The 19980-nt window shown below is 34.6% G+C and overlaps 3 protein-coding genes across 3 annotated transcripts; 1 reads left to right on the top strand and 2 right to left on the bottom strand.

Annotated features, from left to right (window-relative positions):
* Window positions 1–21: 21 nt before the first annotated feature.
* LOC106164857 (wee1-like protein kinase 1-A) lies at window positions 22–7009 on the top strand. The gene is made up of 10 exons (XM_013542889.3): window positions 22–638; window positions 2709–2763; window positions 2956–3125; window positions 3473–3594; window positions 4328–4474; window positions 4718–4831; window positions 4992–5137; window positions 5355–5462; window positions 5780–5925; window positions 6132–7009. The coding sequence occupies exons 1-10, from the start codon at window positions 22–24 to the stop codon at window positions 6238–6240; spliced, it is 1734 nt and encodes a 577-aa protein (XP_013398343.2). The 3' UTR covers window positions 6241–7009.
* Window positions 7010–8945: 1936 nt separating this feature from the next.
* On the bottom strand, window positions 8946–11822 carry LOC106155034 (uncharacterized). The gene is made up of 2 exons (XM_013529632.3): window positions 11461–11822; window positions 8946–9693 (listed from the first exon to the last, which is right to left on the bottom strand). Exons 1-2 carry the CDS (start codon window positions 11741–11743, stop codon window positions 9632–9634), a joined length of 345 nt encoding a protein of 114 aa, XP_013385086.1. The 5' UTR covers window positions 11744–11822; the 3' UTR covers window positions 8946–9631.
* A 3671-nt stretch (window positions 11823–15493) lies between these two features.
* Window positions 15494–19911, bottom strand: LOC106155089 (NIF3-like protein 1). Its single transcript, XM_013529743.2, has 5 exons — window positions 19073–19911; window positions 18119–18278; window positions 17506–17635; window positions 17071–17209; window positions 15494–16888 (listed from the first exon to the last, which is right to left on the bottom strand). Exons 1-5 carry the CDS (start codon window positions 19662–19664, stop codon window positions 16620–16622), a joined length of 1290 nt encoding a protein of 429 aa, XP_013385197.1. The 5' UTR covers window positions 19665–19911; the 3' UTR covers window positions 15494–16619.
* Between the last annotated feature and the right edge of the window lie 69 nt (window positions 19912–19980).

The raw sequence follows: 19980 nt of genomic DNA on the forward strand, positions 1-19980 counted from the left end.
AGTAGTCGTAACAACATCAACATGGATCAATGTAGAGGTCGACTGTTTTCTGATGGTGAAATTGAGCGAAGAGTTGACAGTGTACCTATTGTAAATTTCGACATTTGCGACGGAGAGGAAGACACGATGGATTCACCGCAAGACGCTTCAATGGAGTCGTTATTCAGTCCAAGTAGCAGTGATAATGACGCCTCTAGCTTTTGGGAGCGTGAGTTTGCTAGTCCGACACCAGTTTCCAGCCCATGTCGATTACGACCTGCAAGGACAAGGCTACGATCCCCATTGCCAGCTTTTGATTTGGATATTGTTGACGAGGATTTTTTAGATTCGGGAGCAAACCAAAATGACAATTTTAAAATCCCATCTAGAACCAGTTCTCGTGCCGATACACCACCCCACAAAAGACTGAAAGCTCTAAGATTATTTGACACTCCACATACGCCAAAAAGTTTGTTGGAAAAGGCCCAAAGAAGAACTTTGAGGACCAACAAGACAAAATTATTTGGAGGAAAGCTTACTTCCAGCAGCAGGACAGAGCAAAGAAAAAATGACCAGGAAAAAATTCTTGCTAACGTTAACCCCTTTACACCAAACAATAATTCTAAACCCATCAAAAGGACAAGGAATGATGATTACAGGTAATTATTTCAAATATCCGCAATTTAAAAGGCCAAATTCAAAATGATTTTAAAACACCTTTTGATTAGCTTTTCCTGACTAAAATCTAGGTCAATGAGTCAGATACATGATTATGAGTCATAAGTTTGTGGTTACTCACCTGGGTGAATAATGAACTGCCCTTCATTCAAATACCACTTACACAATTTTTATGTGGAATATTTACAATTTTAAATGAGGGTCTATAGGTAATTGGAAGTTTAAAGTTAAAGCATACTATTCAAATAAATTAAAATATGCAAACTGCCCAGTATTTGAAATTAATGCTGGACCATCTGTCTGGGGTTGACAACTTTCAGAAGGGGCTGAGAAGTTTTACCACCAGTCAGATATTCCAGTTCAGCTATTTTTCAAGATGGCTGGACTTTTGGTCCAGCAACTAATTTTCCTAAGTGGCAAACACTTAAACTGCCTTAATACAGCAATTTTTGATAGTAATAATAAATACTCCATATTATATGATGTATTGAAGTCTAAGCTCCTTTTTTCTGCAAATTTTTTAATTTTAAAAATTAAATTAATTTTACAGTTAATAAAAGTAACCTAGTTAATGGATGAAAGCACTACTAAGAAGATTCAGAGCATTTAAAATTTGTAAATGCCTCTGCTTTCTATTATTATTATTATGATTATTTATAAAGCTTCATTAACTGAACAGGTGCTTTTCTTCCCTACACTGTTTGTTTCACGAAAAAATAGCATTCCAGCAGTAGGGTTGTTTGTCACGCAGGTGTATTCTATGCAGGAAGACCTCTTGGTGTGTTTCAGTTAGCTTCTGTCAAAAGAGCAGGTGGTGAGGAAACCATTTACAGTTGATTTTTCCCTGATATGTGAGATTGACAGTTGCCCTTTTGTAACAACCATATATTTGGACAGTAAAAGTCTGGCTAAAAAGTGTATTTTTCAAATTGTCTTTTATTAAGGAACTTTTCTTAATCAGTCAATATTGCATGATTTGGTTTTTAAAGCATTAAATTTAGTCAAACCAGAGTGTTTAGAAAAGCTTAATAGGTAGGAGGGGGCAATTAATAGTCTACAATTTAAAAAAAATTCTTTTAAGTCAATTAGTAATGTTTTTTTATATATTGAACCAACAAACCAATTTCCCTTAATATTGCTGACGGTGTATGATATTTTACTTTTATGACCTTTAGAGATATATCTTTATTTTGAGAACAAAGGTAACCACTGATTGCATGGTGCACAAACTCTTGAAGCATTCCTTTGGCTTAATTGTGCATGAATGCCTGATTTAAATGGTTTCAACTTGTTACATTGTTAGATAAGAATCTCGGATCTGTTCAGTGGCTTGGCAGTTGGTTTGTTAAGTTTTATCTGTCTCATCTCCAGTGGTAGTGTTAATTAATTTTGTTCTCTTATCAATGGGAAGGAAACTGGCATAAGCTAATATGAAACTGGTTTAACTAATAGAGAAAACTTTTTTATTTGGGAGAGAGATTTAAGATACTCTTTGACTATTTTTTGTCATTATTTTCACATCATTATTTGGACAGTAATGTGTTTGATGCATAATTACATATTCAGAAATGGGTAAGTTTCTGGGATATACTAAAGGTCTGGTCACCACAAGAAATCTGCAGATCCTCCCAATTCTGTGTTAGTCCAAACTAAGTATTTTATTTCCCATAGTCTGTGCTTAAATTTGATTTATTGTTGTGTATTGCATGTTCACATAAACCCTGTCAGTGTAAAGCACCTTCAATATCAAAAATCCAAGTCCTCTTTACAATCCAACAGTACAGTATAAATATTTTAAAGGAAATTCACTATAGAAGGAAATCAACAGAACATCCTTCTAAGTTCTTTGAATGTGCTTAGAAAGAATGTGATCTTTAAATTAACCTAAGGGGTTTGTAAACATTTAGATTCTGTCAATCTGCTATCCAAAACCTTTCATCTTAATTAAAATTAAATGTTACGTAAGGGTTACGAGAATCTTTTTGTTAGATTTTCAAGAACAGAAGTACTCTAGACTAAAAGGAATGTAATTTATCCATTTTTTTTATTAGAAGTATCCTGGATGACTCTGATGATGAAGCAGTGGATGACTCACCCATAAACAAGGTAAACAAGTTGCATTTTTATTTCATTTTATTTTATTAATATTTTTTCTTATGGGTTCAAACTACTTTATGAAGAGATAAGTAGTGTTGTCATCATTGTACAAATGTAGTTGTTTTCAAATTGTATTTCTTGAAATGCTAAATGTGTAATTGCTTATATTCACGGATAAATTAGAAGTGTAATTTTATTCAGAAACTAGCTCTTAGGGAGATCAATACATCTCGATACAAAGAAGAATTTCTTGAAGTTTGCAAACTTGGAAATGGAGAGTTTGGCAGTGTGTTCAAGTGTGTTAATAGACTGGATGGCTGTACATATGCAGTTAAAAAATCCAAGGCCCCAGTGGCAGGGAGTGCTTATGAGTAAGTGACTAATTTTTTTTAAATCACACAGCATAATTTATCACATGGTCATGTTATATCAACATAAAAAAAGATGTAGTTCAAATCTTTCTATCCACAGTTTACAAAAATTACTATATTTAAACTTCATCATTTTGAATCTTCTCAGTCCATATGATAAATAATCACACCTTTTTAGGAGTATACAGTCTTACTGTATAAAATTTCTCTTGGAAATGCAATTAATTTATCAATTGTATAAATATCACCAGGTTTTATTAAAAGTAAAGTTTATTGTAAAAACTCATAATCACTAATATGTTGATTGAATTTTGTGCTGATGTGTCAAAGCGTGTTTTCATTTTTAGGCGAAGTGCTATGAATGAAGTATATGCCCATGCAGTTCTAGGGAAGCACCCACATGTCGTAAGATATTATTCAGCTTGGGCAGAGGATGGTTGCATGTACATACAAAATGAATATTGCAATGGTAAGTACATTTAAATAATGAAATACAACAGCAATATTGTATTTTGTTTTAATATGATTATGGTATTTTTCATACTGATTTATTTATACATTATACATGTAGTCACTTAGGGTTGGTTCACATGAAAAATCTATTTGCGGTATCTTGTGATCACAGTCTGTGCCCTAAATAGCCCGTGGCGTGATTACTGGCAGCGCGAGCGAGTTGCTTCCAAAGCTGAAATTAATTCTCGGCTGTGCTAAGAGGAAATTCTCATACTTTGATGCATGCACAGTAGGAAGTTAGAAAGTAAAAGTTGGTCGCAGTTGCTTTGAAAGATGTGATTTTGTGCAATAACAAGCACTACCACTAGCCATATTACGCGTCTGTATGCTTGAGTCGTCACAACTAAACTGATAAACTCCACAGCTTAAAGATACTACTGCGCATGCGTCAAGGTGTCAGAATCTGCTCTGAGCGCAGCCGAGAATTAATTACAGCTTTGGAAGTAACTGGCTGGCGCTGCCAGTAATTATGCTGTGGGGTATTCAGGGCACAGACTGTGATCACAAGATACTGCCAATAGATTTTTTAGATTTTTAGAAAAAAAAAAGATTTTTCATGTGAACGAACCCTTAAATTTTATTTTTATGTACAGACAAAGATTCCTTGTTTGTAACTTATGATGGGAAGCATTTAAATGGTCTAAGATGTGTATTATATGTATTTATTCATATTTATTCATTATGAACAGGTGGTAGTTTAAGTAGTTTCATACAAGACAACATGAAACTGGAGCGACTTTTCACAGAATCAGAACTCACAGAGATTTTGCACCAGCTGGTCATGGGGCTGAAGTATATACACTCACAAAACTTAGTGCATCTAGATATTAAGCCAGGTATGTTACAAATTTAATTTGAAGAAAATATAACACAGCTGTAGTTCCAATTAACACTAACACAAGTAGTTGAAATTTAAAAAGTACATTAATGGAAAGCAATGGGGACATAAATTTAAAAAAAATTTTTTTTGGTAAAATTTTCTTGCAGTCTTGTCTTCTTGACTGCAACTGTTTTTATCAGTGTTATTGCTAAGTACTGCCAGTCATGCCTAAATTTTAAAATGTTCACTTGAATTTCAGATAACATTTTTATCCATCGAGACCCAAAGCTTTTGAATTCCCCAGAAAGTGGGCTTGAAATGGACATTTGTGAAGAAGAAGAATGTTATACAGAACCAGTGACATATAAGATTGGTAAGTTATTATTGCCTATAATGCAGTGTTCTGTTTGCATCATTTTTGGAAATGGTTTCTTGTAGGCTTGACCTACTGTCATATTTATTAAAAAGAAATTGATGTCTTTATGTTCAACTTTGTATGTATTAATATTGGGTTATGTGATTTCATTGTTTAGGTGACCTGGGACACGTGACATCTGTGACCAATTCTTGTGTAGAGGAGGGGGATTGTAGATATTTGCCAAATGAAATTTTACAAGAAGACTATACACACCTTACCAAAGCAGACATCTTTTCTTTAGCTTTGACAATTTACATAGCAGTAAGTATTTTTGAAAAACATTATTAAAATATTGACTAATTGTTTGTTTGCTTTTTAGATACATAGATAGCTTGTAGTTTCGACTTTGCTCAATAACACTGTCAGAATATCTCCTACTTTTTTTGACTCCAACCATCAATAAACCTTAAGTGTAATCTCTTGGATTTGACCTTACAGTTCTTTGAAATATATGTTAAAATTTTATCATTTTTTTCAGGGTGGTGGTAGACCTTTGCCTAAGAATGGTGAACAGTGGCATGCTATAAGGAGAGGAGAATTGCCGTATCTGCCACATTATTCACATGAATTTAACCAATTGCTGAGGGTGTGTAGAATCACGTAATTAAGAATGTACAAATCATATTTGACACATCTTATTAAAATAAAAAACTGTCCATTTCGACATCAATTTTCAAACAACCAGCTTTCAAATTTTCATGAAACTTGCACAACAGGATAATACTGTAATGTAATAAACTGTATTTTGCATACCATTTTGTACGATATACGTTCTGTATCACATGATCAAATATTAACAGGTTTTGGAAGAAATCGTAACCCATCTAAGACCTTACTAAAGGTATATAGAAGAAATTAATTTTCATTAGTCTTGATGATGTTTCTTTTTCTTTGTTGTTCCAGACGATGATCCATCCTGATCCTTTGATCAGGCCATCAGCAACAAGTCTTACCCAGCATCCAGTGTTGTGTCCCTTTGGCAAGAAGTCTAAAGCACAGTTGAGGAAGGAACTGAATGAAGAAAAGTTCAAAAATGAAATACTTGCAAGGTAAGAATTGTTTGTATCAATAGATAGTGATATGGATAATGATATGAATAAACGGAAATCTGGGAAAAAAAGAGGCTTTTGTTTTCAAAGCAATTTGATGAAGACCATCTGTAAAAATTTACTGTTTCCTAGCAAGTTTTGTGTATAGTAATGGGAGTATGCATAGCCTTTTTAAAATTTTGACTTGGAGTTTATATCCATTTCAGACAATTGCGTGAAGCAAAGGACAGAGGGACAGCCACTCAGAAGCCTGCTAAGTCGTCCAGGCTTGTTGGACGCAAAGTAAACAGAAGCATGAGTTTAACAGTATTTTAAAAGATTTTAAGTGTTTGTTACTCTTCGTGCAGTGCTGAATGTCAAGTAAATTCTGAATGTGTGCACGCTTACAAGGTTGCCTGTGACTGTGATTTGATTTAACCTACAGATGAGTTTTTCATATAACAATCCAGTAAATATTTACATTGCTTTATTTTTATACTTGTCAACTTCTGGATTGCATATTTTCTGTATGAAAATGTAACTGATTGAATTGATTTTAAAGCAAAAGGTGCTGGGGTAATGGTTGTTAAATTGGGTGGTTTGGTAAGCCTGTATTCACTTTTGGGTTAATTTTTATTTTAAATATATTTTAATCATATTAAATGCAAAATCATATATGTAACATTTCAAATTAATGAAACTTAAGCATCTTCAGAATTTATGTTAAAAGTATGATACATTTAAGTATAAAAGCTATTGATTGTTAAAATTGCTTGCCACATTGAGTCATTAAAATGTGACAATTTTAGCTCTGTTGCAGGTTTCTGTACATTTTACGTAGAATTAATATACTTATTAAACATTGGTTGAAAATACCTTAAGCACATAATAATGTTAAGAAAAAAATTAACAAAGTCTGTTGCCTCGCATTAAGATAATATTTTGAGCAAGTGGTTATATGTGCCACTGAAAAAAGATAAGAAATATATTTCTATTGTGTAGTTATACTAAACCATTGTCTGCTAGATGATGATTTCACAGGTCAGAAAGTTAATTCTAGTACTTGTACAAGGATATATTATGTGAATAAACTTATTAAAAAAGGTTTTTTTTCTCTTATCACCTGCATGCATGTCTAAAAATGAAGAAACCAAAAAACTGATTGTTAATAGTAAATTGAATTGGAAAGATAACACCGCGAAGAGTAAAGAAGGCACGGCAAAGATCGTTGAGAACTTTTACTGATAGCGTGCCTATTTTAGTCAATTTTTACAGGTGTGTAATTGAAAGCATAGAAATATAATATATTCTGTTTTACCACAAAAACGGCAGTTATAGCTATTATTCTGATATCTGAGCTTGTCTTTAGACCACGTGACCTCCACTGATGGCTATACTAAAAGCCAAACTTTTTAGAAAAAAACCAGGGACTAACTTTGAATGTAAAAATGAATCCATTAACCATTGGTTAGTATGGGAAAATTGTTGTTTACTCCAGGAAAATTAATTTTTTGGCCGAAACGAAGAGTTATTATTTATTTATTGTATTATTTTACTCTGTATATTATCAAACTTGCTCCAAAAGGAAAATGATTTCCGATTTTTATAATTGGCTAAATAAACTTATCTTATGGGGGAAATGGTGCTGGTGTTATTGAGCAAATGGGTAAATATCCTCCAAATTTGGTGTATGAAGTGCCACTTTGATGCACAGCTTGATATTTGATATGTAATACTTCAGCCTTCATTCGAGGACACCTTGTATTCCCTCCATATTTTACACTTAAAGTGTTCATGTCTGCTGGATAAATCATGACTCAATAATAGTTATTTGTCTGGGCTGTTTCAATTATTTTGATAGAAACACGAGAAGCTTAAGTGTCTGGCATCGTTTTCACAGAGAAGTGTTTTTAAATTGAGCACATCAATCGCAATTTTCACCATGCCTGCTGTGTATTACATCAACTGAACAGCTACAACAATAAAATTTTTTGACCAGTGTGAGTCTGTGTCTGTATATAAAAATGCTCTTTTAGATTTAATAAAATAGATTTTGTAGACTCAGTACAAATCCTACTGAAGTACAAAGTTTTAATGTGTAAAAATTACAGCAGAATGGAGTAATAGCTATACTCAATCCTGACACTGCTTAGTCACTGAGTGGTGGATTTCTTATGACATTAATTACCTGGGCCACAAAGGAGTGATGATGGTTTTGTTAAAAACTATTGTGCTTTGTCCAGGTGGTTCATCATGTGAATGATGTTGCATTGCTATGACTGCAGAACTAATATACAAGTCTTAGTAATGGAAAAACTGGAAATGCATCTTAAGCAGCTGGCCTTGGACTGTGTTATGCAATTATAAGCAATGCTGGCCAGTACAATATCAGTTTGGATGAGTGCACAGGTTATGTAATATGTAACTGTGGCTTCAGTGAGGGTTGCCATTACATGCTTGATTATCCTGGAAAATGTACAGGTATTGAAGGTGTGAAACACACTCATTGTGCCCTGCTCAAACACATAAATATACCTATACAGTGCCAGATTTAGGGGGTGTCAGGGGGTCCTGACTCCCCCCTTCGATTTCTGAGAAATATCACACCAATGGTCCCCTCTTGAAATTAGAATTTTGACTAGCAGAATCATAGTTCTAAACCATACCAAATTGCACCGTTCGCCCTCTTAAAATACTAAAATTTTCTGGGACCCTTAAGAGACCCCCCTTCAAATAAATCTGGATCCGCCCCTGCCTTCAGCTGTAGGAAACGGGTAATACACATTTAGTCTTCAAATTTAACAATATATCTGAAAGTGCCCACACTAAAATTTCCATTAAACATAAGATTTTGTTAGTAGTAGCAGGAAAAGATTTTTATAATGTTCAGAAATGTAACCTGTTTGCTATCAGAGTTTTCTCAAGAACTTAAAAACTGCTGCTTCAGAAATATGATAATGGATTAGGTGGTATAAAATGTTAAGTTTTAAAATAGGAGTAACACAATTTATCAAAAAACTTAACGTCAAAAACTATGTAAGTAAATATTTTATATAAATTTATTACTTTGTGAAAAATGAATGTGATTTATTTACACATGAAATTACTGAATCATTGAAATCACAGAGTTTAAGTTTGTATTTCATTGCACAACCTTAATGATTAAACCAAATCTTGTGTCCCAGGACAAATTAACACAGTTCATGATGGTGAAAGTTCAGGTTATATCCTGTTGTTGGACAAATGCTGATCCATCGGCAAATGAGTATTTACATGTAGTTAAGTTCTTGATCAAAAAAACTTAGTGTAGTTTCTGACAGCAATTTGTGTTCAAAATCTTCATCTCCTGCCAAATGAAATGGGATGTACATGTATAATGTACGAGCTGCCTTCAGAATTATACAAGAGATTCTTCACTATATCCAATTTAGTTGGAAGACAAATTATTGGCTTCTTTCTAAGTAAATGCTGTTGTCTCCATTTACAGTTCACTACTTCTTTTACTGTCTGCCACTGATTTTTTAAAATCAACCCTTCAACTGTTTTTCTCTTGGTTTTCTGTCACACTGCCACCAATATGTACAGCACATGCATGTGTTCTATGTACATAAAAAGTCCATTTGCAACAGTACTGTAAAAGTCACCCTCTAGATCTGGATTTGAACCAAGGGTGTAACAACAGATGTAAACTTCTCAGGAAGGGACATCTTTCATTCCTCCAAATACTTTAACCACGAATAGTTGTCAGTCTTGGACTTGATGGGGCTTGTGAGTGGTGGTCTGAGTTTTCTGTAAATGAAAAGATTATGGCATTATAAAGATAATGCAAGATGTAAATATTAAAATTGGTCAATATAATATTATAACAAAATTAGTATCTCTTATATCTTGAGTTCCTTTGTGTATTACACCAAATGCTAGGGGCCCATTCCCAATAAAACTATCAAGATTTATCCAAGCACCCTTGCTGAGTGCAAATCAGATTAACAAATTAATACACCTTTTGTTTTCAACATATTTATATATATTCACCAGCTTTTCTGTTTTCTATTCAACACAAGGAGGAAGCATATTAAATTGTTAGGGCCTTTCAGTGATACCATTTTTCTTACACTTTTGAGAGTCTCACAGTATCATCACGCAGCTTATCTATATTCAATAATCTGATATCAACAGAATAGGATGTCATCCCTACAAAGTCATCATGTTTCAAGGCCACATCTACATATTGTTCAAAGTCCAAATTAACAAGGGATTTCAATTGGATATCCAAAGCTCTCTGAAGGTCATATGTAAATATCTCTCTACATGTACCCTTACTTTTTAGCCACTCCCCCTTCCCCACACTCTTGTCAACTTTGGGTAATCCTGTTTTCACAGATTTACAGAAGCAAAGCAATTTAATGAGCTTCATACTCGATCCATTATTGTGATAAATACTACTTTTAAGATTATTTTATGTAATGTCAAATTTGTCTCTGAACTGTCATATAAACATTATGGGAAAATTGTTGTTTACTCCAGGAAAATATTCATCTATCTAGATTCCAGCTTTTCTACATCATAGGTAATCATGCCCCACTGGCACAGCGCCAGTTGAATGCTGAGCAGTGAAGAAAAGTCCATGTTGACATTAGGAAACAGTACATATAAAAATTTGTGAAATCCAGAGGCAAATCCAGGATTATTTGAAGGGGGGGGGGGTCCACGGATGCGAAGCTGGGCCCCATCCCCAGCCCCCTTGGGGTGGGTTTTGGGGCCCGTTGAAGGGCGAATGGTGTCATTTGGCATGCTTTAGAATTATGGTTCAGCTAGTCAAAATTCTAATTTCAAGCACCATTGGTGAGATTTTTTTCAGAAATCGAAAGGGGGGACCCCCCTGACACCCCCCTAAATCCGCCACTGTCTATCTACAAACATTAAGTGATTTTGCTCTTGTAGCTTCAGTTTTAACTTTCCTGAGAACTAACACAATGTTTTTTCTGCAGATCGAGCCCTGGGGACACGGTTCTATTCATAGACATAACACTTGCACCACACGCGACTCCTGCATGTAGAGTGTTCTTAAATCTCTTGGGGAAGATAGGACGGGAAATCATTTGAACTATTAATACAAACCATTAATTCAAACAAAACAAAAATTCGAGAAAAGCCATTACAAAAATTTACAATATACATACAGATTAAATGTATGTAAACCAAAGAACAAACCAAAAAATGGATAAGCTATCTAGTCTTTCGTTGCTCCCCAAGTTAGTTATACTGACCAACAATTACGTTCACGTGAACACAAATACAACTGAGGACAAGGTTATTACACACGTGTAGTTTGGCTGACGAAATGAAAGAATAATCAAAACTTGGCAAAAATGAACCCTGAACTTAATTAATTAATATAGAAGTACATTAAACATAATGTTATTATTACTCCTCGGCAAAAAACAATCCATACTCTACATTTAGTGCATGACTTTTTCTCTGGCCCTTTTTCTCACATCGTTTATAATAACGAAGGGAATGGAAAGATTCTGGGATATTAAATATAATAAAAATTACCTGATAAAATTAATTCCCGTGTGCTGTGCTTTCTATATTTCTTCACATTGTTGTTTCTATCGTCCATTGTATCAAGATCTTCAGAAAATTCCACAATTTCAGTGCTACAGTCTTTGTCGCACAATGGGATTTGTGGGTTTCCCCAAACTAATGTCCAAAGGTATGATAAAATGCCTTTCTTTTTCAAGCCAAATGTGTTAACTATTGGCATCAACATAGCAGAAACACTAAATATCATCATTGTGTATATGATACACACCAGGATAACCAGGAGTCCCTTCATCTTAGAGCTTCGCAGTAGCACAGCTCCGACGTTCTGATGTCTAATCTTCCAAACATAACAATATTTATGACGGTATTACCAGTAGGGTTCAAAGTCCAAAGGAGGGGGCAATCTCCAGATTTGAGGTGCCCGTAAGGACAAAGATCAGTTCACTTAGTAGTAGTTTTAAACGTCTTAGAACTGTTGGCAGAATCAACAGCACAAACACAGGTAATTTATTTCGTATATCAACTAAAACTCCTCACATCTTTTATATTTGAGAATAATTTAATAATGTGTGGCACTTGTGCAATGCGACATAACCTACATCCCCATCGGGTCTCTCTTTCATTCACTGGCGGAGTCCATATGATGCATGTAGTGAAGCCAATAGTGATCATGATTCACACGTGTTCTTGGACTTGCTTGGAGGTTTATACCTACCTTACTTACCAAGTGGGCGAAAAGCATATACTGTGTACACAACCAAATAACTAGAAATGTCCATATTACATACATTGTTTAATTTATTCCATTGTCGGAGAAACCAATAAGGAAGAATTATAAAAAGAAACTTGTCAATTCTCGTGAAGGATTATGTCAGCGGAGTTGGTAGTAGGCCTAAAGTTTTGGAAAAAAAGTAGTCATACGATTTATCGAACTAGGACAACAAAATAAAAACAATAAAGAAATAAACAAACAAACAAACAAAAAAACTTTTGTCGGGTGTTTCCTGCGAAATAACATCAAAAAATATTTTCGGATAAACCCTTTATTTGACTTTTACATAGAAGAAATTCTGAATAGAAGGTGATAACGTGGCTTCAAACGATAAGCTACAGGGATATTAGTGAAACAAAAACAGAATTAGCAGCAGAATCGCGGTGTGGTTAGTTTAATCAACAGCTTAATCAACGCCTGCATCATCTTATTCTGCATTTTTAAATTCATATTGAATATAGGCCTACATGTGTTTGAGGTAGATGACAAATGGTCATCTTATTGGTCGTGGTCAGATTTGATGAGTTAAGAGAGATGTTATCGTCCTTGTGGGCAGGCGTGCATTAGGTAGAAGAAAAGCCATAGCATAGAAAATAACCATCCTTTTGACGATTATCACAGGTAATGTTGGACTTTGACCCTGCAGGACGACTTGTTGTTACTAAACGCAGTTCATATCATCAAAAAGAAAAATGTATGTTTAAAAGGAAATGGAGACGCCGCATACGGTAAAATAAAAATCCAGGCAAATGTCAACAAGCAATCACTTCTTTATCACGCAGCTTGTTACCTAATTCCACGTGAACGTATTAGATTCCGGACCAGTAGGTCTTTTAAGAAGTACCGTAAAATAGCGTTATTGACAATGTTTCTCTCACAATATTATATGCCATATACATGTAGCGGTACATGGCGATAACTGTATTACAGTTAATGCATTAGTTTTAATTTCTTAAAGCTCTGCCAAAACCTCATAAATTTTACACAACATATTTATGTATATGTACCGGGTATCTGGATAATATATGCGCATTTCTGTACAACTACTCTGAGTGTCGGGGGGGGGGGGGGGGGGGGGGGTTCGAAACAACCGCCCTTTTTGCTGGGAAAAGGTCCACTCTGGGTAAAATTTGATCTAGGTACATGAATTTTTTTTATAAAAGGTCCACTTTTCCAGAAAAAATAATTTTGAAATTAATGGCTACGGGTTTGTTATGTGCTAGCTTGATCTTGATTATTTACGAAATCAAGATCGAGCTGACAATATCGAAATCTAGAACCTAGGGTATGTACAGCAAGACCTTACTGTATATACATTTTGGATAGGATTGACGTGTTCAATGAGCTGACCACTGGTAGAGAAAACTAGTTAGTTCAAGTAGTATCACACCTCCTTGGAAAGCTACATTCATTACTGGCGACTTAGATTTACCCAGTTGAAAGGAAATCATCAACCATTTTTGCATTTCTGATGAGCGGGATTGAAAAAGAATACACTAAAAATAATAAGCATAGATTGCAGGTACTTAAAATGCCTTTGTCATGATTAATTTATAAACATTTTAGTATTCATTTTGTCGAACATACATTAAATTTATTTATCCGATTTAAAAGAATATAGGTAGTTTAATCAAGTTCTTTCTCTTTAACGGTTGTGAGACATACATTTACTAATACATGAGAATGACCCCTTCGCGTTTAGCCATCATATCATATGCGTCTGCAGATGTTGCTTGTTTTTCCCCTGTCAGTTGGGATCAAAATTAAAATAAAATGAATTAAATCAACTAACTAATAAAAAGAGAAACAATTAAAAGAAAAATAACCATTATAAAAAGGAATGAAACACGTTCCTGCATGGGATCAACTAGTAACTTTTCGGTAACTTTTAGTGTCGTAGCCCTTACGAACTATTTACATGAGTACGAAAAAAATGTTAAATTGTTAAAGATATTTTAATTTGTTTTAGCATTAAAAAATGAACATTTTGTGTCAACTTCAGCATACGTGTTAAGAGGCTGGCAAAACCTTGACATATGACTCTACCAACAATAAATATCCTAGTAGACAAAATAGTAAATAGTAGAGTCTGAAGGTCACACAACGAGTAAGTCACAGTACAGCCTTAAATTTTCCGACACAGCAGGCCTGTGGCTGATAACAAAACGTAACATAACGTGATTGTCACATCAGTAACATCAGTTGGTTCATGGGCACGGCGCCCCAGACAGTCAAGGTTATTGGGTAGACTAGATATGTAGTATAAATGGTAATCTCCAACTCTGATCTGTTACAAAATTATTGTATCGCTTTTACTTAAATTTTGTATACTATTTGTATAACCTTTGATATCAGAGGGTAATAGATGGACATTTGATAAAAATACTTTAATTTGCAGAGTTTAATTTTCTAGTAGCACAAAATAATTATTCACCTAAAAGTCTCCTACTAAAGAAAGGAAAATCATAAGTTTTGAATATATGTAACAATATCCATGGAGCACAGCCTTTGAATAAAGAACTTCAAAGCAGATAAATTAAATACAGTTCAAATGCATATATAAAATGAACTCTGTTTACAAGGCCTGAAACACAGACTGACCGTCGATTGAACACTTGTGCAAACTGAAAGATTGATACTGGGTGTTCCGCAGGTCGGGATAACCTTTCAATATTTAAATATAGCAAGGAAATGTAGAAATCCCAGTCTGTTTTAGGGGAAATTTTCAGAGAATCATTAACCTCATTGCGCTAGATGTGCCAACGCTAAGCAAAGACAATGTGTCGATAAGTAGGTAATATATAATCTTTATCAAAATAGCAAGATATGGTAAGTATTAGGATTTTTAAACAAATATGCCATGGTTAAAATGGTTTTACTGTTCAACTAGGCATCTAGGGAATGTATTTGTATTAATTTCTTTGATGGAACTAAATTTTAAGTTGAAAATAGTTTCTAAAATGCAACCAAGTTCCAATTTATTCAAATCACTGTATTCAACAATTTTTTATAAACGTGTAGTTTTTTTTTCAACTTTTACCTTTCTTTTTGCATTTATACATGTTAAACACACACCTCCTCAAATTTTCAATTCTGCTTCAAAGCATTTTATTACGAGCAAAAAAATATATCACGTCATTTATTTTGGCAAATCTTCAATCAGGAGTAATTAAAATAAAACTACTAAAGCCTCATTCAAACCAAATGCTTTGCCTTTTGATTCTTTCAGGGTAATGTATATCAGTTTTTCAGAAAACAAGAAAACAACACTTGAGGATAATCATTTTATTGTTAAGAAATGAAAGACTTGAAAATTGTCTAATGAATAAATTGCTCCAAATTTTACCATTTTTTTTTATGAAAAAGGCACTGAAAGCATAAGTATTTCACAATTACAAATATAACCTTGGTTACATAAGATCAACTGTATGATGCCATCAAAACAGAACCATTAACAGCGAGGTTGTCCATTATTCTATTAGCACTTGCCTTTATTCACTTTCACTATATACCTTAAAAAGGGGCTGGAGAGAAAACACTGCCAAAGCTCTAGGTTTGTATCACAATATCATAAATGAGCCTTAAGAACCATGAACATGCAACAATACTGCCTTTGCATATTTCCAAAATTGCAAATTTTCAACATTTATGTTTATATTACAGGTAAAAATTTTAATAATAAACAGAAGATTTCTACATTGGGGTTAAATGTTGGCAATAGCAATATTTGGCATGAGATTAAATTCATTACCAAGCTTTTATCTGGTATCTTGGTAAACCATTAGGTCACTTGTACTTCAGCACCAAAAACATAAGGTTTGTAATAACTAACATACTTGTACACGATGTGCACATATATCAGTAGAAATTGACTTTAACAAGTTTTATTAAATGGCAGCTTAAAATGGCCTTTCGGGTCTTCCAAAAGATGTCCTGAAAGATATTTTACTGCTTATTTGGCTTCTAAGTCAATATTGGAAATCTGAAAACTTGAACGTAACTGTTAACAATTTATAACAAAGAATTTGTAGGTTTAATTATTATGGCACTAAAATACCACCGAGGGTGTAAAATGTATACTATTGTCATCATCACTACGCTGTACTGTGAATATTTTACAAAGGGTTTTAGCCTCTCCCTCTCCAGCTTCTGTTTGACATTTGCTGTATGTAATGTTAGTTTTTAAAAAAATTATCTATGAATAACAGAACTTAAATGTAAATGTATAATACCAGATAAAGAAAAGACCTTTGGCAATTAAGACTCAATCTCAAGACTAGTATGTATAGAAGTTAAACAAAAGACAAATTTGCACACAACAAAAGTAATTGATTGAAGACAAAATCTGGAAGCTCTAAAAATCCTTTCCCCATGATACCATGGAACTGTTGCAGGCCTATACAAATGGGCATGGATCTGTATCTGTTTGAGACAAGAGAACATTGACTTTTCCCTCCACCATGATGTCCATCTTCTCCTTCAGATGTGTAAGGTATCCCCTCTCAGTGTTGGTATGGCCACAGAGAATAACACTCCTGCCTTTGGACTGGGCATCCAGCACCTGGTGATGAGTAAGCTCTCCAGTGAAGTACAGGTCAGCCTTGATGTCTTGGAGGATTCCGCTCCCTGAGCCTGCACACACTGCCACTGTTTTGATGTCTGACTCTTTAATGAAAATAATGAAACATTTATGCAAAGCACATTTTCTTAAATATCAATGGAATATGTGCAATTGGAACATTTTAATCACTAAACAAAAGTGTGTAGAAATGTAGGTAAAAAGTATTATTAAGAAAATATAAATGAAAATACTAAAATAAATTTCAGAATAATATTGCACAACTTACTAAGGCTGCAACCAGCTCCGATTGCCAGATTGACTCTCTCCAGGTTCAGGTGTTGTTTAACACGCGTGACAGCATCATCTAATGTGACGGGACTACTGAGTTTAGAAATACGTCCCATGCCGAAGCCTGGCATAGGAGGCTAAAAATGGAAGAAAAACATTACCAAAACACCAAGTTAAAGATCAACCCACAAAATAAGTGCTGATGAAAATAAGAAAAATTTGCAACTATCAAAGGGTAATTAGTCTGCACTGTTATCTTACCTATAATATAATCAGTTTTATTAGCCCAAAGCATATGGCTGCAATGACATTGGGCACTTTCTAATGCCTAAAACAGTATTTACAAAACAAGCCAAATAATAGTGCAATTTAATTTGACATTCTGGTAGGCTGTATATGTCAGGATGAACTACATGTGTAATTCTTTTTTTACCTTTACTAGCGCTATGACTTCAGTGAACTCCTTGTACGCATGGTATTTATGCAAGAGCTCTATCAAGTTGGATAAGCTTTTCTCTCCACAGTTCAATTGTAACCTTAGATCTGGACCACTAGAGTTCAACCTGAAAGTTTGAATAGGAACATATAACCGTACATGGATGGGGATCATCTGGTGAAGTCAACTGTCCTCCATCCATGAGATCAAATGTCTAAAATCTATTCCCATATCAGATCACTTAGTATGCATCAAAATATGTCTACAGGATAGGCATAACAGCTTTCATAAAGGAACTTGTTATTTAAAGTATGGATTTTAAGAAAATTGAAAATGTAAGGTCTTCCCACAACTAACAAAAATAATGCTGTGCACATACACGGCTTAAGGAAAGAAGGTCCTCAGTTAAACAAATAACAAATACACCAAACAAATAATCACCACAAATTAATATTTGTGGTATAATGTCAACTCTCTGTAAATTTGAAAGGGGGGGGGGCTTGAGTGTGTGTGTGTGTGTGTGTGAGAGAGTGACTGTGTTATTTATTTGTAGTCTCATATGAAAAGAATGGGATATTTTTACTGAAGTTTGAGTGTATTAAAAACCTACCCTGCTGAGTCTGTTATCTCCACTTCTGGGGTGTTCTGTACTCGAGTCACAAATTCATGGATCACATTGGCAGGCACTCTTGTATCAACCCTGTAACTGCCAACAGTGGGCCAGCTGGGAGCCAGACTTGGGCTGATAGGATCTGATCTCTCTGTTTTACCTACATACAGGCAAGGAATTATAGTATATTACCAGGGCAGATACTATTATAATTCCAAGAATCAGAGAAGGAGAAATAAATGTCTGTGTTTTTGAATCAAGAATTAACAAATCTTAATAAAAAGAAAAGGCTTACCATTTCATCAGACATCTGCAATTAAAACAATTATGTGAAATAATTCCCAACTTAACAACATATAGTAATAAATTAAAGCTTAAACCAATTTGGTCTAACTTGATATTGTCTGCAGGCTAATAAACAACTGAATCAGCAATGCAAATGTAATTCTGTAATCTTCTTAAGGCAGCCATAAGAAGCTCAATGTCCTGCCATATTATATCACTTCAAGGAATTTGAAATATTTGTCTTCAGTGGCTATTTAGCTTGGATTACAATGATCTACAATTCTTAGCAAGTCAGAATGGTGACATGCAAAGGCAACAATATACAGTTAGGTTTATCCAACACAGCTTATCTTGTAGAGAGAATTATCAGTGAGACCATTTGGTGCATATACAGTCATGTCTTAAGTGCTTGACAGCCAATGAAGGGATTTGTTTTAAGCATTTATGACTATTTTAATATAATAATTATGTTTAAAAGTTTAATTTATGTTGTTCATTTTTATTGCCAAATATTTATAAAGCAGTTTCCACCATAGTTTTCCAGAAGAATTCTAATTGCAAAGCACACTTTGGTAAAATATAATTTTTTATGTAGTCTCACATTGAAGTGTAAAAAAGGATAACTAGTATCTAGTACGTAGAAAAAATAGTATGTTAGATAAAACATACCAAATGCTTCAACTAGCCAATCATTCACTCCTCCCTCCATAGCATCCACACAGGTGTGTGGGCTGTATACAGCTATTCTGTTCTCTATGCATTTTACGATGATCCGCTCCTTCACTGACGACTGCGTAAGTTTCTTCAAAGGAACAAAGATGGGTGGATGGTAGGCGAGAATGAAGTTCACTTTCTTTTCCAATGCTTCTGCCAATACCTCCTCAGTCAGGTCTATAGTTAGCAGCACATCAGTGACTTTATGAGGTGCAGACGGTTCAACCAGCAGACCAACATTATCCCAGTCCTCGGCCAGCGCTAGAGGTGCTAGGTGGTGGAGTTTACGAACTAAATCTACCAGATCCATTTCATTGTGTGCAGCCGTGTAGGCTCGCATTTGACGGTGTTGAACTTGACGAGGGAAATATCTGCCAAATGTACTCCACTTCACAGATTTTGACCTAGATTGCGCTAAATGGTGATTTATAATATGCTTGGAATCACGCGTAATTGTCCTGTTACCAACCTGTGCGCTGTTTAGGCTCACAAAATATTTAGGAGCAAGGGCAAAATACAGCCTTGGACCTGTCAGACAAAGATTCATCTGCTCAGCTGGCGGAAGTCAGTGCTGAGGTAAGCGGAAGTTACAGTACCTATTAAGTAAAAATGTAGCCGGCGATTTTGAAATTTGAAAGATTAAATTTGACCACTTTTACTTATATGCTGTATAAAGAAATGACAATGAAAGTAGTCGTCTCTGTCATAAGCAGTAGAAAGTGGCAGTTGTGACCTTAACTGCCGTCTTTGTGGTCAACGTGACAGAATAAATAAACACCTTCGGGCACTATCCAAAAATATGCCTCGTTTTCGCTATCAGAGATGCCAATAAATTGAGTGTTGTTTTATTATGGGTGTGCGAG

This window comes from Lingula anatina, chromosome 1 (genome assembly GCF_051362555.1).
Source record: "Lingula anatina isolate TDL-2025a chromosome 1, LinAna3.0, whole genome shotgun sequence".
Lineage (NCBI taxonomy): Eukaryota > Metazoa > Brachiopoda > Lingulata > Lingulida > Lingulidae > Lingula > Lingula anatina.

What these genes read in the sequence shown, in the direction of transcription:
- LOC106155034 (XM_013529632.3), bottom strand. Translation starts at nt 11,743, where the DNA reads ATGAAGGGACTCCTGGTTATCCTGGTGTGTATCATATACACAATGATG. An exon ending in ACGGGAATTAATTTTATCAG is followed by an intron (nt 9,694 to 11,460) that starts GTAATTTTTATT and finishes TTTCATTTACAG; the next exon opens with AAAACTCAGACCACCACTCA.
- LOC106155089 (XM_013529743.2), bottom strand. Translation starts at nt 19,664, where the DNA reads ATGAATCTTTGTCTGACAGGTCCAAGGCTGTATTTTGCCCTTGCTCCT. An exon ending in AAGTCATAGCGCTAGTAAAG is followed by an intron (nt 17,210 to 17,505) that starts GTAAAAAAAGAA and finishes TTCCATTTTTAG; the next exon opens with CCTCCTATGCCAGGCTTCGG. An exon ending in CGGAGCTGGTTGCAGCCTTA is followed by an intron (nt 16,889 to 17,070) that starts GTAAGTTGTGCA and finishes TTTTCATTAAAG; the next exon opens with AGTCAGACATCAAAACAGTG.
- LOC106164857 (XM_013542889.3), top strand. Translation starts at nt 22, where the DNA reads ATGGATCAATGTAGAGGTCGACTGTTTTCTGATGGTGAAATTGAGCGA. An exon ending in GCATCTAGATATTAAGCCAG is followed by an intron (nt 4,475 to 4,717) that starts GTATGTTACAAA and finishes CTTGAATTTCAG; the next exon opens with ATAACATTTTTATCCATCGA. An exon ending in CTTTGACAATTTACATAGCA is followed by an intron (nt 5,138 to 5,354) that starts GTAAGTATTTTT and finishes CATTTTTTTCAG; the next exon opens with GGTGGTGGTAGACCTTTGCC.